This window comes from Salvia hispanica, chromosome 5 (assembly GCF_029641045.1).
Source record: "Salvia hispanica isolate PSC_SH4W2 chromosome 5, Shi_PSC_v1, whole genome shotgun sequence".
Taxonomy (NCBI): domain Eukaryota; kingdom Viridiplantae; phylum Streptophyta; class Magnoliopsida; order Lamiales; family Lamiaceae; genus Salvia; species Salvia hispanica.
Window position 1 is genome coordinate 4,188,164 of NC_142696.1, and position 23,838 is coordinate 4,212,001.

General features: G+C 34.9%; 4 protein-coding genes and 1 pseudogene across 6 annotated transcripts; 2 read left to right on the forward strand and 3 right to left on the reverse strand.

The window, feature by feature from the left end:
• Positions 1 to 4,490: 4,490 nt before the first annotated feature.
• LOC125189980 (protein THYLAKOID ASSEMBLY 8-like, chloroplastic pseudogene) lies at positions 4,491 to 5,794 on the reverse strand (annotated as a pseudogene).
• A 3,239-nt stretch (positions 5,795 to 9,033) lies between these two features.
• LOC125191298 (RPM1-interacting protein 4-like) lies at positions 9,034 to 10,460 on the reverse strand. 2 transcript variants are annotated; one of them, XM_048088812.2, is made up of 4 exons: positions 10,383 to 10,460; positions 9,707 to 10,066; positions 9,309 to 9,497; positions 9,034 to 9,204 (listed from the first exon to the last, which is right to left on the reverse strand). In XM_048088812.2, the coding sequence occupies exons 1-4, from the start codon at positions 10,386 to 10,388 to the stop codon at positions 9,184 to 9,186; spliced, it is 576 nt and encodes a 191-aa protein (XP_047944769.1). In that variant the 5' UTR covers positions 10,389 to 10,460; the 3' UTR covers positions 9,034 to 9,183. The 2 variants fall into 2 exon arrangements, with proteins under 2 accessions (XP_047944769.1, XP_047944768.1); XM_048088811.2 differs by lacking the exon at positions 10,383 to 10,460 and having other exon boundaries at positions 9,707 to 10,118.
• Positions 10,461 to 13,032: 2,572 nt separating this feature from the next.
• LOC125191373 (non-specific lipid-transfer protein 3-like) lies at positions 13,033 to 13,486 on the forward strand. Its single transcript, XM_048088919.2, has one exon. The coding sequence runs from the start codon at positions 13,048 to 13,050 to the stop codon at positions 13,396 to 13,398; it is 351 nt and encodes a 116-aa protein (XP_047944876.1). The 5' UTR covers positions 13,033 to 13,047; the 3' UTR covers positions 13,399 to 13,486.
• A 1,900-nt stretch (positions 13,487 to 15,386) lies between these two features.
• On the forward strand, positions 15,387 to 16,374 carry LOC148924242 (uncharacterized). Its single transcript, XM_089057988.1, has 2 exons — positions 15,387 to 15,740; positions 16,022 to 16,374. The coding sequence occupies exons 1-2, from the start codon at positions 15,427 to 15,429 to the stop codon at positions 16,260 to 16,262; spliced, it is 555 nt and encodes a 184-aa protein (XP_088914114.1). The 5' UTR covers positions 15,387 to 15,426; the 3' UTR covers positions 16,263 to 16,374.
• Positions 16,375 to 16,534: 160 nt separating this feature from the next.
• Positions 16,535 to 18,747, reverse strand: LOC125188123 (uncharacterized). 2 transcript variants are annotated; one of them, XM_048084868.2, is made up of 5 exons: positions 18,603 to 18,747; positions 18,027 to 18,465; positions 17,460 to 17,909; positions 17,073 to 17,370; positions 16,535 to 16,989 (listed from the first exon to the last, which is right to left on the reverse strand). In XM_048084868.2, the coding sequence occupies exons 2-5, from the start codon at positions 18,438 to 18,440 to the stop codon at positions 16,853 to 16,855; spliced, it is 1,299 nt and encodes a 432-aa protein (XP_047940825.1). In that variant the 5' UTR covers positions 18,441 to 18,465; positions 18,603 to 18,747; the 3' UTR covers positions 16,535 to 16,852. The 2 variants fall into 2 exon arrangements, with proteins under 2 accessions (XP_047940825.1, XP_047940824.1); XM_048084867.2 differs by having other exon boundaries at positions 18,027 to 18,711.
• Between the last annotated feature and the right edge of the window lie 5,091 nt (positions 18,748 to 23,838).

Here is a 23,838-nt window from a genome sequence, read left to right on the forward strand (position 1 = left end):
TTGATAATTTTGGTAGTCCACTTGATATGTGAATACAATTTTGGTAGTCCATTTGATAATAAATGAAATAAAGAAAATTGGTGGAGGTTCGTTGCACATACTATGTGGATAGAGAGTGTACAGGTACAGCCACATATATCAAAACACATCAACTCATCAAGCTTTAAATATACCAAAACTAGAAGTGAAGGTAAAAGTAAGAAAAGGCCCAATAAAAATTTAGAAATATGGCCCATAGTTGATGGCCACGGCTATATGGGCTTCGACAAACTGTCGGAATCAAGGGAGCATTTAATTATTGGTGTTATTTGTGTTACTAGCTGTTACTATTCTAAAATAATACTATAACATAAACCCAATTATGAAGAATCACCCCCACGAATGAAATCTTTTGAGATTCTGATTCCACAACTCACAACTCACAAGTAATGCATATATTTATCCGTTAAGGATTATTCTAACATCTACATGCTGTTCACAAAATAAAATAATAATATGAGACAAATTAAGATAGGTTTCGTATAAAAGTGTAAAACAAATCAATTACGAAGGTAAATATAATGAATCATAGTTCTTCGTCTACATATATAATTTCGATTATGTTCAAGGCGATATGATGAAGATTAAGTAACAATTGCGTTATTTTACTTGATTCAGAATACATTCCCATGCAATGAAGGCATCGATTGTGTAAAGTAAGTGAGAAGAATTGATAAAGTAAGAGAGAAGAAAAGAAAAATGGGTAAGTAAGAGAGAGGAAGAGAAAAAATAGTGAAAGTAGAATGAGTGGATTGTGGGTGCATGTCCTAAAATAGAAAGATTATAAAATTTATAATTTTATGGAACGACCCAAATTGAAAATAGTTGCTATTTTAAAAAACGGATGGAGTCTATATATAAATAATTTGAAATGGTTGGGGTTGGGGGCTAGTGGCCCCACTCTCTTACGTAGCTTCATCTGTAAATAATAGAACTCACATTCCATGAACAATATGTCACTTATATTTATTAATATAAAATTAATATATAAAAATATATCATGTCTTTTACTAATTTTGTTCCATTCACTTTCTATTATAGTATTTTTTTTTTGTTAGAAAATGGAGGGAGTACATATCAATTACAAAGAATTTGTAATGCAGAATGCTGAATACGAATAATGTACATAGACTTTATAAATTATAATGACTGTGTTAGAAGTCTTGAAAACTTTTGAAACTTTGGGACTATCATTTCAATTTTTAAAAGATACAACACATATTAGAGTGTGATCAAATTTTGTGATTTTATAGGTAATTAAAATAATAATAATAATAATAATAATAATAATAATAATAATAATAATAATAATAATAATAATAATAATAATAATAATAATAATAATAATAATAATTTTAAAAGATGTACGGCTCATGCACGAGCAATCCGTGTGATTAATGTAATCCCTATAGGGATATCGCAACCAAATCCAATAATTAGTCACCGAAATAATGAAAAATCTTAATTAAATCACGCGTTTGCAGACAGAGGAAAACACGCCAATATTATAGCACCGGAAATCGCGGACACAAACCTAATTAGATTGCCACATCATTAATAACCAAAAGAAAATACTCACCTTCTTTATTTATTGAATCAAACAGAATAAAATCAGCTTCAAAATTGAATCTCATCGTATCATGAAAATGAATTTGCTCCGTTGTAAAAAGATACATTGTGTATAACAGTATAAATATAAATAAGACTTACAGCTTAAATCAAGCGGCTTCCACAAAATGGCACGTGGTTGGTTAATTGTTTTTAACTAAAAAGATCGAAAAATGAAGCAAACATTATTTGCAAGGGTGTATCATGACAGCCTTAAATAAGATTAGTTGGCATATAATCTCCCTGATTTGGTCGGCATAATTTTGATTCAATTTTCATATTACTTCTTTTGTCAAATTGCTACTCATATGTTAACCTAAATACCATCAACCATCAATCGAATTGAAAATATGCGTTTCGATCTTCTATATGTTGTCATTTTACTAGTCTTGATTTTATATAATACTCCATCCGTCCCCCAAATATTGTCCACCTTGACCCGACACGAATTTTAACAAATGTAATGAAAAGTGAGTTGAAAAAGTTAATAGAACGTGAGTGCTATTTTTATATATTAGTTTTATAATAAAATGTGAGTAGAAATGAAATGTGACAAATTTTGTGGGACAAACGGAAATAGGAAAATGGGACAAACTTTCAGGGACGGAGGGAGTAGCACATAATTTACAATATAGATCCGATTATAAAAATTCAAAGTGTACGATAATAGAAAATTAAATCGCATATTACGAAAAAGAAGTGGTATGTAACTTGGTATTATTTGCCTTTTTGCCAAAAATATTATACTTCCTCCGTCTACGAAAAATAATCTCATTTTTCCGTAAATGCAATTAGTCTTTTATAAGTTGTATCCCGTAAAATTTAAGCTTTTACCATTCTATAACTATCTGACTATCTGAATTATTTTCAAAACTCTAATGAAGGTATGATTGATTATGGCTCGATCATCTCAATGGTGGCTCGAAAATACAGACGAAGTCACAATTTTCAATTTGGGATTTCAGCCTACTTTGCATAAGGAGGCGTTTCTATGATTTTGTAAAGTGAAGTATAAAAGAATTTGATTCCAACCAAACATCAAATTTCTCATGTTTAAATTTTAGGTTTCAATCTGTCACATGAAAAAGAATATTCCGATATTTTATGAAGCAGTTCAGTTTCCAACTACTCTTCAAATTTTAAATTTCAAAACTAACCTAAACCAATTTTTTTGGTCATGTACACAAAATGTAGAAATTGTTAAATGAACATTTAATTAAACCAATTTTAAAGATCACGTCACATAACTATTCTCAAATATCACGAACTCCTTATTACTGAAACGACGTCATTCCATTTATTGGGATGTATGACGTCAAACTCGTAGAAAAAAATCATATAAACCGTAAACCCAATGTCTCATTATCACTTCAAATTAGCAATTGTACTCATAGATAGCAATTTAAAACAAGAGGAACGTATATAATTAACAATTCTTCTATCTCCTTGGTATCTATAATTCAAACGAAAAAGATGTGCAATCTATCATAAATGTCGGGAAATCCATAGAGATTAGTATATTTCAAAAACCCAAGAAAGAGCAGTTGACTTGGGATGTATGATTGCTCATGCTCCTGCTGTATATAAAGGGAAGCACTCAACCCATTTTCCATCACAAGATAACCAACCAAAAGAAAATGATTTGTATGTATGCAGACTCTCATTTATGCACTTTCACCTTCATCCTCTACACCTGCATATCGATCCCACTCCGCCATACAGCTCAATTACTTGTTCAAATCTTGGCCTTCCTCAACAACCCCCACTCTCAACTTTCAGACGACGACACTCCTTCGTGCAATCTGGATCTTCCAGTTTCACATTTTCATGATTTAGACGATGAGGATGAGGAAGAAGGAGATGCCTGTTCAATTTGCTTACTGGAGTTCGAGAAGAAAGATTTGGTAAACAAATTAGGAAGGTGCGGGCACACGTTTCACGTGGGATGCATGGAGAAATGGCTCGAGACATGTCAATTCACCTGCCCCTTGTGCAGATTGTTCCTGCGCCACCCTACTTTTATTCTGCCTCCTTCTGGCCATTCCTAACCTTTCCTTCTTTATTCAATGTTTGGGTTTGGTTTGGCCTTCGAATATTGGTCAACAAAGGATTACAATAAGAAAGAAAACATTTTTCGCAGTTTTGTCAGATTCAAGCAGGTCCAACTTCCCAGCAGGCAGCAGCACAATAGAGCACTTCGAATTCCTGATTGCTCGAATAGAATCCAAAAGCAAACCATACATAATTAGAAGGCTTCAAAACTGACCACTCTAGTCATGTGCCATATATTTGTTTATACAATTTTTACTTTCTGTTGGAATTATTTCTGTCAAGTACTCCAGATCGAGTTGAGACTATATCTCTTGTATGAAAAGGAGAAACAAAATGAAGAATAGTGAAAGTTTAATGCACATGATGTGAAAAAGATGGGCAAAAGTAAAAGAGATCAAGGCTGGTGGCCTCAGACTTAACAAATCAATCAATTAACTTGAGTTTTCTACCCTGTCCAAATTTATGCCATTATTTTGCATATTACAAAATTCTTGGGCCACTAATGGATATTTATACACCCATTATCTTCAAAACTGAACAGATGGATATTTATATAATCATTATCTTCAAAACTGAACAGATGGATATTTATATAATCATTATCTTCAAAACTGAACAGATATAGAAGACAGTACACTTTTTTATAAACATAAAATGACTTAGACTCTTAGTAAACCTTTCCTGATGAAGCCCTGCTCAATTGGGGTTTATTATATATATGGAGCAGTTCCTCTCACCAAAAGTTTATTTACATAAACACAATGTACCACATAAGTGAGAAAGCACAAACCTTATCGCAATCAAAAAATCTCCTCAGGGGGATCATAAACGCGTTGATCAGGAAAGATTTCCTCAAAACCTTGTTTGACCTTGTTCCACAGCAAGGGATGTGGAAGTAACCCCTTCAATAATATCCTAAATGGCAATTTCTTGGGAAGATCTGGAGACTTTTTCATATCCTCATAGATTTTCATGGCATCGGGAGAAAGAAACCGGTCTGAGAGTCGGGAAATAGATCTTCCTGTCTCATACTTTGCCACAAATCCGTTGCATCATTCATTTTTTTCCATCTAGGCCTAGCCAATGTAACAATCAAATCCTTATAGAGCTAAACATCAGGTTTGTACCAATCTTGATTTTTTAATCACCTTAGACATCTGGAAATACCACAAATTACAGAGTGGTCAGAGAAAAGGCAGAAAGAGAAGCCAATATGAATTAACAGTGCAACAGAGCAAATTGGCCAACATCCTGTCAGTGTCAGCCAACATGAAATTCGAACAGAGTCAACGAACTTGATTATCAGGGTATAATATTCTGTGTAATTGCATATTCTCCATAAGAACATAAATTCAAATACACAGTGCCATTTCAGATTCTGTTGTCCAACTGCATGTACTCTGTTTCATCACTATTTGAACATGAAGCACACTCCAGTGCATCCACACTTATTAAACCTTGTGGAGTATTCATATATCCTATTTGGGGATAAATCAAACCTAATTAGAAATTGGTGGGGTGGATACACAAGCTTTTTCCATTAAACATATTACATATCCTTATACTTTTAGATAATGCATACAAAACTGAACTATCAGGATCACACAACAAATGCAAGCCAAACCAAACCAAACCAAGCAAGCACAGAAGCATGCGGAATGCAAATAGCCATCCATTTTAACAATACAACGAGGAAACCACAAGCATCCATGGTACAACAGTGACAGCACAATGGACAGCCAGCAAGCACGAGATACAACCAAAAGCTGAATTCACCTCGACGGCGAGTGATACCTCCCCCTGGCGCTCGATCTCGGTAAGAACGGCAACCATATCCGTTTTGAGAAGCCTGAGCACGTGCGACTTGATGAGTTTATCGAGCATTTCGTTTTCGTCTTTGAATCGCTAAGAGCGCTTCCTTCCTGATGAGCTTCTTCCTTCACCAGCCCGAATTCCTCCGAAAAGCATTGGCAATGGTTGATTGTAGCGGAAATGGAGATAATAGAAGAGGAGTTATGGAGCTACGCAGGGATTCCGAGTGATTGGATAAGAGAGATGCTGCGGGGATACTTGAAAATATGCCGGCGATCAGCATTTTCCGGCGGTAGTAAAGGAGCAAGGGTTTAAGAGAAGTAAATTAGTAATTGGGGGTTTTCATTTAATAGTAGTACTACTAAATTATCCCAGGATTATCTGAATCGCAAGATTGAATCTCATAAATTAAACATAATACAAATTTAATCTCGAATATAATCTTGCAAACCGAACACCCCCTTATTAGCCTGGTGGGAGCATATAAATAAAGAACGTGATCATGTGGAATTTTTCTGATTAATTCATCAATTTGGTTGTGCTTAAATCTTATTTTGACTAAATTTCAGCCTCACTAAAACCACAAAATCTGCATGTGGTTAGTAAAATTACAAATGAAACAATGCCTGAGCAATGGCTAGGTACAAAACAAATGAATAGTGAATCAATTAGCGTAGCTGCATAATCCAAAGCTGCATTTTGTCCCTTGACCGCACTTGTTGCCGCAGCCTCCACAGTGCTTCTTGTGCGTGAAAGGGTTGACGCATTTCCCCTTGCAACATATCTCCGAAAACTTACACTTATGCCCGCATCTCCCACAGTTTACTCTGTCCGTGCCAACATTCACGCATCTTTTCTTGCAGCAGTTCGGGCCAGAGCTGCCCTTGGCTCGGCATATTTTGGGGTACTTGTTGCACTTGATGCTCCTTTGTGCCAGGAAACGGCTCACGCCACGAAGCGACCCTGCCTCCTCCTCTGCTGCTTCCACTTCCACCAATATCAGAATTATCATTGCCAACAACATTATCAACTTGAGCCACCTCATTTCCTAACAATCAATTTGTGCAAGATAAAACAATTAATATGACTTGTGATGCAGAGAGGCGCTTTATATAGAGGTCTGGTTTGGTGTATGGTTTTAAGTTTTAACTATTACTATTAGTGGAGTGGTCTTTAATCAACAGCCGCATATGGAGTCAATCTAAGGCACTCCATGAATGTCAAAATATTGGAGTACTATTTTTTTACATTTTTGAAGCACTTTTGGATTTCCTTGTTTCTGTACTTGCTTATGTAATTTTTTGTACGCGACCTTTTGTCCTTTTTGCACTTTCCTTTGATGTTGATAACTCTTGTTCTGGCATATTGTTAATTTTCAACCATTCTAAAGCCTATTATATGGATAGATCATGAATTGAATTTTATGGTTTGGACCACATTAACATTGAGTTGCTTCCTCTGCTCCTGTCCCTTCACTTACTTTTCATGTCTTTATAGAACATTGTAATTCATGCTGCCTTTTTTGAGTATGGCAACTCTGGTTCAACATTAGCAATATATACATTGAATTTAGTTTCTAATTGTGGTAGTACTAGTACTACTAGTGTCCTCTGTATTATTTAATGAATGCAAAAAAGAACTTTCTTTGCTACAAAATTGGTTAAAATTTTAGTCTTCATAAAAAAAGTCCAACTTTCATTTAGCAGAATGACAAAGAGAAACTGTCGACGAACCAACAATCATTTTCAGAATACAAATAATAATAAGAAAAATAATTATAAGATTAATGATACAAAGAATATGTAATAATTTAAACTTTCTGTAAATTACCATAGTTAAAACTCACTAGTTTACAGATAAGCGTTGACGAAAATTGTCTAGTTACGTGTGTAATGGAGAATTCGAATTTGGAAAATGGAGTTGACATCAATCGCATAGATTTGGTACAATGCCACTCACAGCAGAGTGTTCGAAAGGTCAAACTTTGACAACTCTATATGTTGGGCTTCACAGTTGACCATAATCAATTTTAGGCATATGAACTAGTGGATATGGGGGTATATAAATTGCACCTTTAATTTATACCAAATTAAATTTTGTACCAATTTATTCCAAAGAGGATGGAATAATAAAAGTTCTTTCTTATCCATAGCAAATTAAAACTTTTTATAAATAATAGTACTAAAAATAAAATATTTTGTATGGGTGTAAATACTTAGCTTGAACAACACCTGAATTTTTATGTATTATTATTCGATAGGGTCATGTTAAATAGTAATACTAACTAGCTTAATGTTATGACTTTGATAATTAATCAGCACATTATATTAAAAGTATCAAATAATATAACATGAGTATGTCAATAAAATAATTTAGATTGACAATATTGTCATTTAAACATAAACATTTACTTAAATTTGTGTTGGCACGCTCGTGTCATTATATTGACATTTTTAATACTCCCATCGTCCCACAAAGATAGTCCCACTTTGACTCGACACGGGTTTTAAGAAATGTAATGAAAAGTGAGTTGAAAAAGTTGGTGGGATGCGAGTCCTACTTTTAAAGTATTAGTTTTATAATAAAGAGTAAAGGTTAAATGTGGTTCCTAACATATGACCGTTTTATCAATTTGGTCCTTAACATTATCTTTTTGATTATTTGGTCCCTAACAAATAAACTCGGACCCGAATCGGTCCCCACTTAACAGAACCGTCAAAAAATAAACGATGACCGCAATTTGACTATATTAAATTACTAATGGTAATTAATTATACCTAATTATAATTCTTTTCCTATTAGTAAAATTGGAAAAAAGATAGTATTAGTTGCAAAATGAAATGAATAATTTGTAATTTAATAGGAATTAAGAATTATAATTAGGTATAATTAATTACCATTAGTAATTTAATATAGTCAAATTACAATCACTGTCTATTTTTTGACAGTTCTGTTAAGTGAGGATCGATTCGAGTCCGAGTTTATTTGTGAGGGACCAAATAATCAAAATGATAATGTTAAAGACCAAATTGATAAAACGGTCATATGTTAGGGATCACATTTGGCCTTTACTCTATAATAAAATATGAGTATGAATGATTTGGTGGAATATAGGGTCCACTACCAAAAATGGTAAAAGTGAAATGGGACAAACTTTGTGGGACGGACGGAAATGAAAAAATGGAACAATCTTTGTGATATAATATTAAAAATCCATTATTAAAATTATCACATTTATCATTTGAATATATCCCTTATTCGGATATATACTGAAATAAATTATCTAGAAGCTGTGTTATATTTGTTAAACCAACTTAAGTACCAACCATTTGGAAAGTTGATTTAAATTGACTGAAATTTCAAGAAGAATAACCTTAAATAGTTGGTGTCATAAAATGTTCCATCGCAGATATATTCTTAACTCGTTTCGGCACTAATCAATCGTTTTACAACTGTATTAAGAACATGATCTACAAAAGATTGTTTTTCCTCAACATGATCAATAAAATAGATTCCAAACTGTTGAAAGAAATTTTTAATTTCAGTTAAAAAATGTTGTGTAACAGTCTCTGAGATAAAAGAAGATTCATGCATGTGCTATAGAAAAACTGCAGTTGGAGAATATCAAAATATGAAGCATTATCAAACTCAACAACCTCCATGTTTTGCTCCTCAAAACAGGCAGCAACATTTCTGCACATTTAAAAGAACACAAGAAAAGCCAATATTCATATATTTAGTGTCACAAAGATGAATTTGGTTCCTTTTTTTGTGTAAATATGCAAAGCAAATCATACCTTTCTCGTCTCCTTTTCACGGCTAGGCTGATAATTGTTGGTAGTATGTATTGGAACAGGAGGAAACTTGGCTGCAGCTATGTGTTTTTCCTCCTTCACTTTGTTGAAAATTACGGTAAATCCCTCCCCTGATCTCGGATCATTTTCATCCCATTGCCCGAATTTTGGAACCGACACTGATCTGTGCGACTGCAGTGGTTATATCAACACTTGCAATATTAAACAGATAGTAGTAATTCATTTGTGTTCATTTATGCTACCAAAGGGAATATCTATATATGTTCCCTCTATTAAAGGTGTAGCCAGCCTAACTATTTGCAATTGTATGACTAGAAAGAAGCATTTGAATGAAAAAAGAAATATGTGCAAATATTAATGTAGTAGTAGTATATACTTACAAAGTCATCAGCATTGCTACTGTCTGTTTTTTTGTGGTAATGCTTGGGCTTAAGGACTGGATTGGCAGAACTACCATTACTGCTTGATCCCGAAGACATTGTGGTGCGGCTACCATCCTGCTGTTCGTAAGTGGTTCTGTGTCTACCAAACCTTGGCAAGACTGGCGATGGCTCATTATCCGGGCTTAAACTGAGAGAGGGTGCAACTGGAAGGAAGGCCTCCGGGTTCTGCTGTGGATCGTTTGGATTGATTCTAATCCCGCTTGCTTTATCTTTGCGCGCATTCTCAAAGAAGGCAGTATAGGGCACGTTGTCACCATCCCAGTTTCCGAACTTAGGCACATGAAGATGCGATTGCTGCTGCATTACCATTAAATAATTTCACTATATGAAGAGCTTGTATTGTATATGTGCAATTGCAATAGAAATTATGATTGATACAGTTGAGTTAAACAGTAAACTCTGGAGAACATGTCTCAACTCACACTCATCTTTCATTAGAAGCAAAGCCATATGTAACCACCACCAACAAAGGCGACATGTTTACTCAAGGCAATCAAATATATGGAGTAATTAAAAAATAAAAGACAAAAACCGAAGATAACAATTAACCTAATTAGCCATGAATTATACACTTTGAAATGCCATAGAGAGGGTAGAAAGAAAAAATACTTACAGCCATGAAGAATCCTTTGAAAAAAATGTCCACTTGTTTCTGAGTTTGGAGAGTCTTGTGACAACCCTAATTAATGAGTATCAAAACCCCCAAGATAAAGAGAAAATAATAAAAGTAGTTTAAAAAAAAGTGGAGTTTGCGCGTGGGCCCATGCCATTACGTACTCAGACTCAGCTGAGACGCTTTCGGAGATCACAATGGTTCGATGTTTTCAAGGTAACAATACCAGTCATGCAAGAATGTTCTCTCCTCTACTCTACATGCATTAATCGATAGGTTAAATTAGAGAAACTGACTATTTCGTATAGAAGAAATTAAATCAGTACCAATCCAAGTCCAACGACACACACATATATACGATATATGCGACGAAGAATGTTAAAGCAACAAGGTTTTTGTATATAGTACAATAAAAAAAAATGCCATCATCACAATAGTTAATACTCTATTCATTTTACATTAAACATGAACTTATATCTAGTAAAAATTACTTCATAATGGATCATAAATATGTGTGCATAGAATTCACGAGCCAAACTATTAACTGTTTTCTTTGTCACTCCGGAGAGCTTCTCTATCTAACCCATTTTTTGACGTCTCTAACTTGTGCCCCACCATTAATATTTTTGTATTATTTTATGTTTATTTTTATATGTAATCTCTTTAATTATCCATTATTCAGAGGCTCACTTACAATTTTAGTCTGTTTGTTATTAGAAGTCTCAATTCACTTTCATTATAAATGATCAATAAACCCCACGTTCCACTAACTCAATTCTCATAGGTCCCGTTCAGGTAGAGGGATAGCCCAAGACTATTTCTGTCCATACCCACTAATCTTCCATTCGGTTTGCTTTACCCCCACAACTCGGCCCATGACAAAAGTATCTTGGCCCGCCTCCACAGTGATGGTTCTGAGTGTTATCGCATGACAAGCCATCCGCCCCTTACCCCTACGACAAATTAATCGCGCCTATTTTTTTTTTATCTTCCACCCCAACTCACTTCCTCACCACATTCTTGGCGCCGCCGCTAAGAAAAAGACTTTCTGTGAGTAGAAAAGAGACGGAAATTTAAACTTTTCGGTTGACTCCACATCTTTCTTCACTATATAGTATATAGGCATACATATATTTCTCTCTCTATTTTGGTTTGTACTATAAGCTGGAGAGCTGGTACAAATGATTTTATATGCATTTTTTGGTCTAATGGGTGTCATTTTTCTTTAGAGGGGTTTAGTGGAGTGCCCAATTATTTATTTCTTTACAATAATTTAAATCACAATTAAAATTTAATTTTATTTAATACTAGTAATAAATATATAATTAGTTAATCAATTAATTAAACTTGTTTTTTTATAATTTGTAAACTAAAGTAATATTAATTTCATTAAGCATACACTATACTAAAATAATCTTAGATATAATCTTAGCAACCAAACAACAAAATAAAATCTATTACTAATTTAGTCTTCGACAAGGCCCATATTATTTTATCTCATATTGTATCTCACTACTATTTAATCTATAAAAAACCGAACATGACCGTAGCATACACAAATAGTACTTCTTCTACCGACTTTTCTTTATACTATTTTTTTAAATCCGTGCCGAACTCGATCTGAACTCCTAATACCAGATATAGAGAGTATTAATTTAACTTTTGCTAATTCATCTAATGTACCAAATACCCACTCATCAATTTATTAACATAAAATCAAATAATTTACCTTATTTATTAACTAACATGACAAATTTTAACTCGACTCCGCTTGCATATATGTTGAAGCAATCTATTAGGATTAGTTATGTTTTTTTCTTCTTTGGTTGTCTGATTCTTTAGTAGTTTACTTCTTAATTAATTAGCTTCATTAAATTCATGTTTAGTACCCCCTCCGTCCCACTTTAGCAGTCCCATTGACTTTTCTGCACTCGTTTTATAAAAATGATAATAAATAGTTAAAGTGGAGAAATAATAAAGTAAAAAAGAGAATAATGTAGATAAAACTCTTCTCTATATTATTCTTTTTTTTACTTTATTATTTTTCCACTTTAACTATTTATTATCATTTTTACAAAATGAGTGCAGAAAAGTCAATGGGACTGCTAAAGTGGGACGGAGGGAGTAGTATTTTTTTATGTTTTTATAAATTCATAAGTACTAGTAGTACTACATAACACCATCTGTTTTCGTTTTGTTTTTTTGTACTGCTTCACAGAATTTAATTTGTTGAAATGTAGATTTTCAAATTGCAGCATCAGAGAACAAAATCAGTTTTCTTAATTATCTCTCTCACTTTCATATTATCAATTATTTTCCTCATTATTTGGGAAGATAAGATATGCATCTGAGATCATCGAATTTGAGCGACTCAAGATGGCTAAATTTTTGGTATTTCAGCTCAATGATGATCATATAAATAAATAACTAAAAATTGAGAAAGTCACAAAATTTTGGCTAGGTTGTCTAAAATACATGCATGGTATGCGAAGCTGTTAGAGTATTTAATTTGTTCTGGTAGAAAATGACAAAATATATATTTGTTCTGGTAAAAGATGACAAAGTGTAATTACTCGCATCACCTAACAATACATAGAAATTCAAACCAGAAACCACTGAAGCGCTACTATAAATAGCAAGGGGCACTAGCACTACCTCCTCGAAGATGAAGATGAGTTCATTGAGGTGGGTGTTTGCGGCGGTAATTATGGCCGTGGTCGTTTGGCGTGCGACGGCGGCGATCGGGTGCGGGGATGCGGTGTCGAAGGTGCTTCCGTGCCAAAGTTTCATGCTGAGCGGGGAGGCGGCGCCGAGCTCGGCCTGCTGCAGCGCAGTGCAGTCTCTGGAGAAGCTGGAGAGGGAGTCGAGCGAGGATCGGCAGGCGATATGCAAGTGCTTCAAGGGACTTTATAGGCTTTTCCCTGTTAACATCACTAAAGCTCAGCTGATCCCTCAGCTTTGCAATGTTACCATCTCCATTGCTGTCACTCCTAATATTGACTGCGACAGGATATGAGCATGCTGGAAACAAATCAATAAAAAAAAAAAGTAGTACTCCTATTATGTATCTTCCATGGCTCAAACAAAGTAATACTGTTGACTAAGTTGGGTTTATATTTATATGCTTTATTTTTATTGTTTCCAAACCGTTCTTAGTGAAGATGAATTAACAATGAAAAAATTGAAAACCCAAATTCTCAAAGTCACACCATTTTTGGATGATAAATTATCTTTTCATTCTCAAATCAATTGATCAATGTATCAAAGTATTTGGGCTAAGATTTATTCGCCGCAAAGAATAAACAGGATATGGGCTAAAAGCCCGCAAAGTCATATTCTAATGCTTATAGCATAGATCCAAAATCAAGACCAAATCCTCAACCTTAGATTTTAAAATGAGTGGATGAGATTAAATCTTACGAATCTCAATAAATAGTAGACAAAATATCAACAAAAGAGTAATATCGTCATTATGTTATCATATGATAATTTTCGTTAATGTTTTTTTAATATCAACATAGTGTATTACAAATATCAACAATATGACATAAGAATATCAACACTAGTACAAGAAAATATCAACACATATTCATTGAGATTTTTAAATGGTTTTATTGAGATTTTTTGATATATTTGTTGATAAAAATCTGGTTATCAACATTTACGAAAACTAAAATAAAAAATATCAAATTTCATCATCCGAACGTCGGCGGAACATATGCAATTAAGATCTCGTTGGAATTCTTATAAAATTATCTTTAATTTGATATATTTTTTGCGAAAAAATAATTTAAATCGAGAGAATTATGTAAATTTAAAGTTTTAAAATGATTTTAATGAGTGAGAATTGACATTAATACCCTCTAATTTTATTTATTAATTTTCTTAATTAAAAATATAATCCACGTAGCATTATTTCAACTACTAGATTTTCTAATCTAATGGCTAAGATTTAGTCTTAGTTTGAGATTGCTAATTAGTTAGCAATGGATCATTCTCCTTCACAACCATCCCTTTGTATTATTCAAATCAAAAGATTATTTTTCGGCATAAAATTTCATGCAATAATATTAGTGTGCAAAGTGAAAAAAAATAAAATAGGACATAGAATAACATTAAAGAATCAATGATAGAAAATAAAAGTAACATATTTTCAGAAATATGTCACTTTAAGTGGCATATTTTAAAAAGAAATCTATAAATCATTTTGGGACTGCACAAAGATTTGGATTAAGTTGTTGCTTGCCAATATTTAATTCTAAATAAGTTTTTGAAAGATAACCACTTCAAATTTGTATTTCTTTTTTTTTGAAAAATTAATGACAATTTTATTTATATTTCTTTAAAAAGTTATTCCTTCCATAATATTTAGTCTCGTTTTGACTAGATGTAACTTTGTAAGTTTTTAAATAATATAGTGGAATATGAGTAAATTTACCTAAAATAGGAAAATGTAAATTACTTCTTCCGTCCCACATAATTTTACCCATTATTCCATTTTAGGCCGTCCACATAATTTGTCTCATTTCACTTTTCCTCCTATCATTTTTGGTAGTGGACCTCATATTTCACTAACTCATTTCTATTCACATTTTATTATAAAACTAATACTTTAAAAGTAGGACATACATCCCATCAACTATTTCAACTTACTTTCCATTACATTTCTTAAAATCCGTGCCGGGTCAAAATGTGTAAAATTATGTGAGACGAATGGAGTAAGATTTTATATGAGTAAATTTACTTAGAATGAAAAACTGCAGTAAATTAGGCATTTAATTAAAATCAGTATACCAATATCCATGAGTGAGCAAAAACCGTAATTCACTTATCAATTCCCACCCACATACCAAATTCAGACCAAAATCCGCTCCAATTACAACAATCAAATCGAATTGAAATCACAATCCACAATCAGTGCTTCAATCGCATTTACAACCTTCAAATAATAGAAATCGAATTCAATACTCAAGCACCATCTTCATAGTATAAATAAAGAGCACACACCACACCAAAACACAGAAAAAAACATCCCAAGTTAAATATGGGTAGATCGGTTATGGCAACGTTGGTAACATTGTTGGTTGCATTAGCGGTGACGACGGAGGCGGCGTCGGCGGTGGACTACATAAGCGCGGCTTCCACCATACTCCAATGCGCAGACTTCCTGCGCAATCCTAATCCGACGGCGCCCGGAGGCAAGTGCTGCACTGCAGCCAAACAGTTGGTTGCTTTAGGCGACGCCAAGACTTTGTGCGAGGCTCTTAAACCCCTCACCTCCACCTTTCTCCCAGCCAATGCCAAACTGCTTCCCGACATCTGCAATCTCCCCGCCTTCTACCCCCTCCTCACTTGCCTGTAAGCCTCTGCCTTTTTATTATTACACTCATTTTGGATGTTCATCAACTAATTCTATGCGTATAACTACCTAATTTTCAATTTTGTATGTTAAATTTACAACACAAAGATATAAACATATCAACATAAGACTAACGGTTGATATACTTATGTCTTTGTGTTGATTATATTAATACATTCGCAGTTTTGGATTGAAAATTAGTTAGCATTTGGTCATAGCTCTATGTCTGTATATATATATATGTGTGTGTGTGTGTGATGTCTGTTTTCTTGGAATGCAGTGGTCCGTCGTCGAGTGTGAAGCCCGAGTCTCTTCTGCCGCCGATTTTTCAATTGCCACCGCTGGGTCCTCTGCCGCAACTGCCTCTGCCTCCCATTTTTCAGTTGCCTCCGTTGCCGCATTTGCCTCCTCTGGGTCCTCTGCCGCATCTGCCACCCTTGGGTCCTCTTCCTCCCATTTTTCAATTGCCACCGTTTATTCCTCTTCCGCCGTTCCTTCCAACTCCTCCTTCCACGGCGTAGATGCACTGCTGCGGCGCATGTAAGAGTAGGCGTGTCTCTCTTTAAGTAGTAATAATTTTGTGGCATTGTGCTAAGAATTCAATTTTGTACTGCCAATTTCCAATGCACAACTTTTTTACATTTAATTCAGTCTTAATTTGATATCTTTTGAGTCTTGTCAAATGTAATCTGCAAAGTTATTTGTGTAACAGAGGGAGCATAATAGGTTAGGTGATGAAACTCAAAAAAAGTTGGATTACTAATTCAGAAAAATCTGCGCGAACTCAAAAAAGTTTTAATAAGTAGTAATATTCAAGATCCATCCTCTAATAACAAAAGAGGATAAGTTTCATTTAATACAGAATCAAACGTAATCAAGTAGACAAAGTGGAAAAGGTAATCTATATACCTAAAACACGAAATTTACATTAGCATAAGCATCTTAGGAGCAATATGATTCACTACAAACAAAATCCCAATCATAATATATCTCAAAACTTCTACTATCATCACTACACAAATTATTGATTAGGTAATTGTTACATAAATCAGTAAAATCACCAAAATTGAACCTCATCAATCAGACAATCACCGTTATGTATATACCAAAATTATGAAATCCCAATAGTCTTGTTCAAGATCCAGAGTGTGAGTGAAAGTTGTATGGCAAATATAGTGTGCAGCCATGTTCTGTCCAGCATAAATCCATACACAGTGATCCCAGCTCTGTTGTGCTCGAAATATGTCACTGCATCAAAACACACTTATTTACTTACAATTCTAGTAGAATTAAATTTGAAAAAATGGCATGGTTCCACCACAAAGACTGACCTAGAGCTTGCCTCTTCTGGTAAGAAATAGTATTGGCATAAATAGGAACTAAGTTGGTGTTATCCAACACATCATCTCCATCCCCTTCTTCATTATCCGTATCCCAATCCACAACAGCCGCGGCCGCTGAAGCAATCTGAGCCGGAGGAGTCACATCATCTAATTCATCAAACGAGCTGATCGTGGCACAGGCATGCCACTTAGCTGCTAAGCACGTAACTGCTTGCGCCTTGTGCGTGATCTTCGCAGCACTTCGCAAGCAGATAAACAGCCCTGTCACCAATGTCATCGAACATAGCTGCAATAAAACACATCCACTATTAGATCATATTCTAAACATATACTAGTATATAAATAAAACGATAACGATCATAGTTTTTTTAGTACCGCGAGTTCGCCTGCTGTGGCTATGTTAACGTTTGATCTAGGCTCGGTGGTGACGAGCAACGAAGCGAATTGGCTTATGGTGACTAGGATCAGAGTGGACAAGATGAAGAGCCTGAACCGGTGGCTAATGACACGGAGATTTCTTCTGATGCTGAGATGATCCACCAAGATGGTTGCCACCTCGGATTCTCTTTCGAAGACCTTAGCGAACTCGTCTAGTCTGAGGAGCTGGAGGTAGCAGGTGAGGCGGAAGAGGACGCAGACGAGGAAGCAGATTGATACACGGTAGAGCCACGAGCACATGAGGAGGATGCAAACGATGGATTTGCTCAGGTAGATGTTGTAAACATATGGAATCTGGTCTCCTCCCGTGCTAAACCACCATATCTTGTACACGCTGTCCACTATGAAACAGGGGAGCACGAACGCCCACAGCAGCTTCATCGATCTCTGCATACATACATATTTCCAATTAAAAACAAAGAGTCTGATACAGACCAAACAGGATAAATCAGCTCAAAAGGCTAGTCTGTTAGGAGAGAAAGCCCATTCAGTCTATAAACTTACATGAAGCTGGTGAGTGTAGCCTTGCTGAACCTTTTCAGTTTCTTCAGACAGCCTATTGAGGAAGAGAAACCTGCGAAGGCCGTATTTCTGTGCGAAGGAAGAGATGCTGAGGAAGGAGATGGCGGCGAAGAGGGAGAGGGAGAGCTGAGTGATTGCATCGAAGGGCCGCTGGTGGCTGGGATCGCAGTCGGAGCAGGAGAATACGAAGTGGGAGACGAGGGGAACGCCGATGTTCAGCACAAAGAAAACGGACCACGAGAGCCCAGCTCTCCAGAGACTAGAATAATCTAGAAACACCCATTTCAGGCCTGATCCATAGCTCTTCAGCTCAAGATTCGCTTCGTTCCAAGAATCTCGCCGCGATAGATTCGGTTTGTTCTTCGGCAATAGAATCTCTACCACTTCCGCCTCCATCTGATCTCCCAGTTATGGAAATTGCCTGAATTTGGAAAGCGATCAAAACCTGTTTTGTTTTTTTTTGGAAATAAATAGTGCTAAACGCGATGACTTGTGGAGTAGTGGTTGGCCATTTCCCAGGTTGTGTGTATTTATGCAAATCATATCATATTTAAGTACCTAAAACAAGGCGAAGAATGAAGTTCTTGAAGCTGTATTTTGATCGTCAAATGATAGAGTAAAGAGAAATCCAGGTGGCAAATTGATATTTTAAGGTGAATAGTCAAATGTTGATTGAACTATAAATGATAATTTAATGTATGCTGGAAAGGGGGGGTGGGGTTTATCTCTAGATCACTCTTTTGCTGGTTTCAAAAGCCAATTTTGATTAAAAAAGATGCAATGAAAATGATGTCCCATTTGTCTGAAACCAAAGCACGCAAAAGTTCACATATTGCAGCTGCAAGGTGGGAGAATCGTGAAGATTGGTGATAAAAAGTGAGATTGAAAACGAGGTGACACGTGCTCAAATATTTGAGGTTTTGATTCCTGACATTGTTGACTTAACAAGTGTGTAGTGCCTCCGTACCTATCAAATGTGAGCGACGGGTATATATATGTATATGTTGTGTACTTATGTATCAAAATGTACCTACTATTGGATCTAAGCATAAGTTTCAAATATCAATTCAAGATAATTGGGAGTGATTATATTTCAATTTTATGATGTGGATATTTTCTTTTTGAATAATTATTTTTCACTCATCATTAGTCATGTACATGCAATTGTTGGTAGATCTATAATTAAAATATTAAGAAAAAAAATTGTTTTATTTTATAGTGAAGTTATTTTATATGGTCTATTGCAACGATGAAACTTGCTTTGATATCATATCATTATGTTGATGTGCTTCTTGGCGTGGAAGAGTCTAATAACATCGACATAAAAAAATTTGAGACAAATATTTAACATACGAATTATAAATCATGCGTATTTAAAATAACAATCGTCAATTAATGATAAATGGAGTATCAAATTATCAATTATCCTGATTCTTCTTTTGTAAAAGTACCTTATAGGCCATTAGACTAGAAAACGTAAGGCCCATTAATTTCCGAACTACGAGTTAACTGAAAATAAGGCCCATTAATGAAAGACTTTCATGTCATGGGCTAAAAAGATACCAAACACACCCTTAGTCCTAGCCTTCCTGAATTGAACGATTTTTGGATTATTAGGTTGCAAAATTGCACCTGCAAAAGTCGCCTACTTTAAATATGCTGTTTTAGTATTTTAGTGTAAATTGGACACCCCCTTTAATGAGCAAGTTTAGCATCCCTCGGGATGATCTACAACAAATCCTACTATATACACACTGTTGGGTATCGGTGGTGCACACCCGAACTCTACATTAGTATGATATTATCCGCTTTGGGCAAAGCCCTCACGATTTTGCTCTTGGGGTACTCCCCAAAAGGCCTCATACTAATGGAGTTGGGGTAGCCCTTATATATGCTTGCAACTCTTGTTCATTCTCCGATGTGGAATATGATTTGCTCTACCACAATCCTCCCCTCAAACCAAGACCACCAGACCAAGATCACATGTCAGGTCACCAAGTCACCACAGGTCTTGGTCGAGCTCACGCAGAGACATCGGAGAACTTGCAAGCGCAACCTACCGAAACCCCGAGCCACACAGGCCCAGCCCCTGAACTAGGGCTCTGATACCACTGTTGGGTATCGGTGGTGCACATCATTCGTCTGGTAAAGAGCTAAGAGCTAAAAGATGATGAATCCTTTTTTTCATGTAAGCCGCGTGTTCTTATTTATAAGGAGTGGAGCTTCTAGATTCTTCCTTGTAATCCCCATTCTGCCCTTTTCTCGGATGCTCCTTCTTCTGGTAAACTTTTCTTTTTTGCTCACTTTCTCTGTCAGCTTCTTTATCCAGGCGATTTTCTCTTTCTTCCTGGATCTGGCATTTTCTCTACACACCTGGCTTACATAACTTTATTAGACCCGGAAAATTATACTAGAATTTAACTCCATAACCAATGCATGAAATTAGCCCAAGTATCCAATCAAACGATAAATTCCTATCATAGTTCGGACTCAGCTGACAACAACGCATCCAATTATGTAGAAGAATGATATTAAAGGGGACATGAATCTTTTATCATATGATGTGTATAATTTAATTTGTGGCATTATGCATTGTTGGAGTTATGATTATTCTTAACATTATGCGAATTGACTGTATCCTTTTTTTTTATAAGTAAAAGGTTGGCTAGAGTTCTAGCCAATATTTCAAGATGATGAAGAAAAAGTGGCCATGGAGAAGTATTTTAATCCAAAAGGTTTCCTGGAGAAGCAAAACAAAGGAACATATGGCACGTCGCCAGGTGATGGTACCCTGCCCTCCAGTGGGTTGGAGGCGTTTCAAACTCATGGTAACCTCCGATCACCTCACTCTTACACCGATGATGCTTTGGAAGATGATGCAGGCTGCAGTGATCTGCCTCAAGCAGACTGCGCATTGCCGATTGCATAGAGAAATCTGTTAGGAAAGCACCACCTGCCAGCAAAACATGACCTGCAAATCTAGAAATTGCTGCACCAGGGGTAGAGATGCCCACGGTTTTAGAACCGGCGGCTACGGTTCCGATTTTGAAAATTGCCAAACTGTGAGGATGTTTCGCGGTTCCGGTTCCGGTTTTAAAACCATCGGTTTCAAACCGGTAGTTTTCCCGCGTTTTTTTTAATAGTTTTTCACAGTTCCGGCTCGGTTTCATAGTTTTCGCGAACCAGCCCACGGTCCTAAACGTGACGGTTTCGGTTCAGAACCGTAACCGTTAGCTACGGTTTCGCGATTAACCGTCCGAACCGTAAACCAAGGGATATATGCAGTATAAATAAGTAGTATAAATAAGTAGTACTTCTGCTACATCTTCATAAAAGTCTTTGTAAATCAGAATTTCAGCCCATCCAAAATCATCATCTTTATTTGTGGTTTTCGTTGATCGTATTGCAATTCGGAGTATTGAATTTGTCCTTGTTTTCAATACATGTGTTTTAGAAGTTTGATCTTTTGTGTAACTACTCAGTTATTTTGAAACATTAATGGTATTAGTGTAGAATTATTAACTATATACATATAGTAATTTATAACTTTGGTGTTGACAATAGAACTAATAAAATATTGGATAGTCAAAAATCAGATGATTGAATAGAATTGTCTAACCATTAATTTATAAATTTGGTATTGAAAAAATGAGTTGAATGATTGAGATATAAAGTAGGTAATATAGTATCCAAAGAAACCATGTACTACTCATATTTTTAAAGCATTGGCGACGTAGCACGTTATCAGCCGTGACCGAGACGATTCTGCCTACTAGAATAATATTTGCAGTTAAAGGTAACCACGCTCATTATTTTTCTATTTATTTACCTTATTGCCTGATACTCTACACGTTTCTGCAAACATATCCTATTTACTTCTTTTAATAATATTCACAACAATGGAAAATGGAAAATGGAAAATGCACATTATATTTACACATTTCTTTTATTTACGGTACGGGAATCCTATTTTAATTTAATATACACATAATTACCCTCAATGATAATTAAGAAACGGATTACTCACAATTTTTCCTTGGGTCATATAAAATTATTTGCTTAAATTATAGTACTAGTATTCCACAATCACCGTGATTTTAATTTGGCAAATAAGCAATCACCCACAGCCTAGGCTAAAATTAGTTTCGAACCTATGCCTATTTTACGATTTTGGTCATATATTTTATTTTTTAAATTTTTGCATCCTGAGCATTTCAACTCGGATCACAATTGGTCTTACACTAATAATTCAGTCAATTTTTAAACGGTTTTAACCCGATTTTGATGGTTTTAACAGTCCCATTCGGGTTAAAATCGTTTAAAAATTGATCAAAATCAGGTTAAAATCATTTAAAAATTGACGGAATTGTTAGTGTAGGACCAATTGTGATCTGGATTGAAATGTTCAGGATGCAAAATTTCAAAAGATAAAGTGTAAAACCAAAAACATAAAATGGGCATATATTCAGGATCAGTTTTGACATTTACTCTAAAATAAAATTACAAACGCTCATTTTGTTAGAATTAAAAAATAAATAAAATTACAAAAAATGATTTATGCTTTCATTTCTAATTTAGAAATATATTACCTTACACTACATAGACATGTAACTAACAAAATGAAATGAAAAGTGACAAACATTCAAAATATGGCCATACTTATTACGTTCATTTAAAGAATTTAAAAGCATAGGCTATGAGGAGACCACATCCCTTCGAATTAGCCTGACAATGTTTTAACTTTCAAAACAGTTGAGGAACATTAATGCTATAACAGGGTAAAAATATCTTATACTACTACTACTTAGCATATTTCATAAGTCCACTTCATTTGACTGTGAGCATTAATGCTGCTGCCCCGGATGCTCTAACCATATTCTATGCTTCAATAGTGTATTGTTGCTAGATATTAACATCATACTCAATAAATGCACATTAAATACGACATCTAACAAACTATTTTCTGAAAATGAAAGCTAACGCATTTTGGACTGCATTCAACTAGATTTATTTTGTCAGATTTCAACTCTATGCGTTGTATTTATATTTGAATTTCTTATTCCTCATGTTGTAAATAATTTGAAGTTTTTTTTTTCAAAGCGAAATGATGGATTATATATCAAACATATCGTTCCATTTTCATTCTTGCTACATTTGTTAGCAAGATATGTTAATCTAGAGATGGCCGATAGTTCTCAAATCTTTGATGGCACCTTTTGTCTTGCCATTCTGCTTGCAAATTTGGTATGATGATATCAATTGGCCGAATAGAATTAGTACCAAATCAGAGCGGATTGTCCTTGACATTGTGATTGCAACTTTGGTACGATAATATAAATTGATTGAATTGATGTCAATCATACCAAACTAGTACATGTAGATCGATCTCGACAGTGCTTTTCTGACAGTGTCAACTCTTTCGACATCGATATTATTTTTATTCATTATCTATATATCCTTCACAATTTTACCTTTTCCAATTATGTCAGTATTGACCTATCATTGTTAGTGGATAAGACTGAAAATATAAATAAATAAATAGAAGAAAATATGTACTTTTGAAAATCCTGACGTACAAAATAATGTCATCTTTGACTGTTAACCAACTCTAATGTCTAATGATCACACCTATGCACCTAAATAACCGAATTCCCTAATTGGGATTGAATTTGCGGAAATATCTTCTTATAGTATGTATGAGCTATCCAAAGTATTACTACTATTACTAACGCTACAATAAATTAAAATTTGAAATAATACTTACCGCAGTTTTTGTACTAAGCTAAATTAATCT

Coding starts and splice junctions, on each gene's coding strand:
- LOC125191373 (XM_048088919.2), top strand. CDS start 13,048: ATGAAGATGAGTTCATTGAGGTGGGTGTTTGCGGCGGTAATTATGGCC.
- LOC125191298 (XM_048088811.2), bottom strand. CDS start 10,078: ATGGTAATGCAGCAGCAATCGCATCTTCATGTGCCTAAGTTCGGAAAC. Junction 9,498..9,706: donor GTAGCAATGCTGATGACTTT/GTAAGTATATAC, acceptor TAACCACTGCAG/TCGCACAGATCAGTGTCGGT. Junction 9,205..9,308: donor GTGAAAAGGAGACGAGAAAG/GTATGATTTGCT, acceptor TTAAATGTGCAG/AAATGTTGCTGCCTGTTTTG.
- LOC148924242 (XM_089057988.1), top strand. CDS start 15,427: ATGGGTAGATCGGTTATGGCAACGTTGGTAACATTGTTGGTTGCATTA. Junction 15,741..16,021: donor TACCCCCTCCTCACTTGCCT/GTAAGCCTCTGC, acceptor CTTGGAATGCAG/TGGTCCGTCGTCGAGTGTGA.
- LOC125188123 (XM_048084868.2), bottom strand. CDS start 18,440: ATGGAGGCGGAAGTGGTAGAGATTCTATTGCCGAAGAACAAACCGAAT. Junction 17,910..18,026: donor GCTACACTCACCAGCTTCAT/GTAAGTTTATAG, acceptor GTATGTATGCAG/AGATCGATGAAGCTGCTGTG. Junction 16,990..17,072: donor CCAGAAGAGGCAAGCTCTAG/GTCAGTCTTTGT, acceptor GTTTTGATGCAG/TGACATATTTCGAGCACAAC.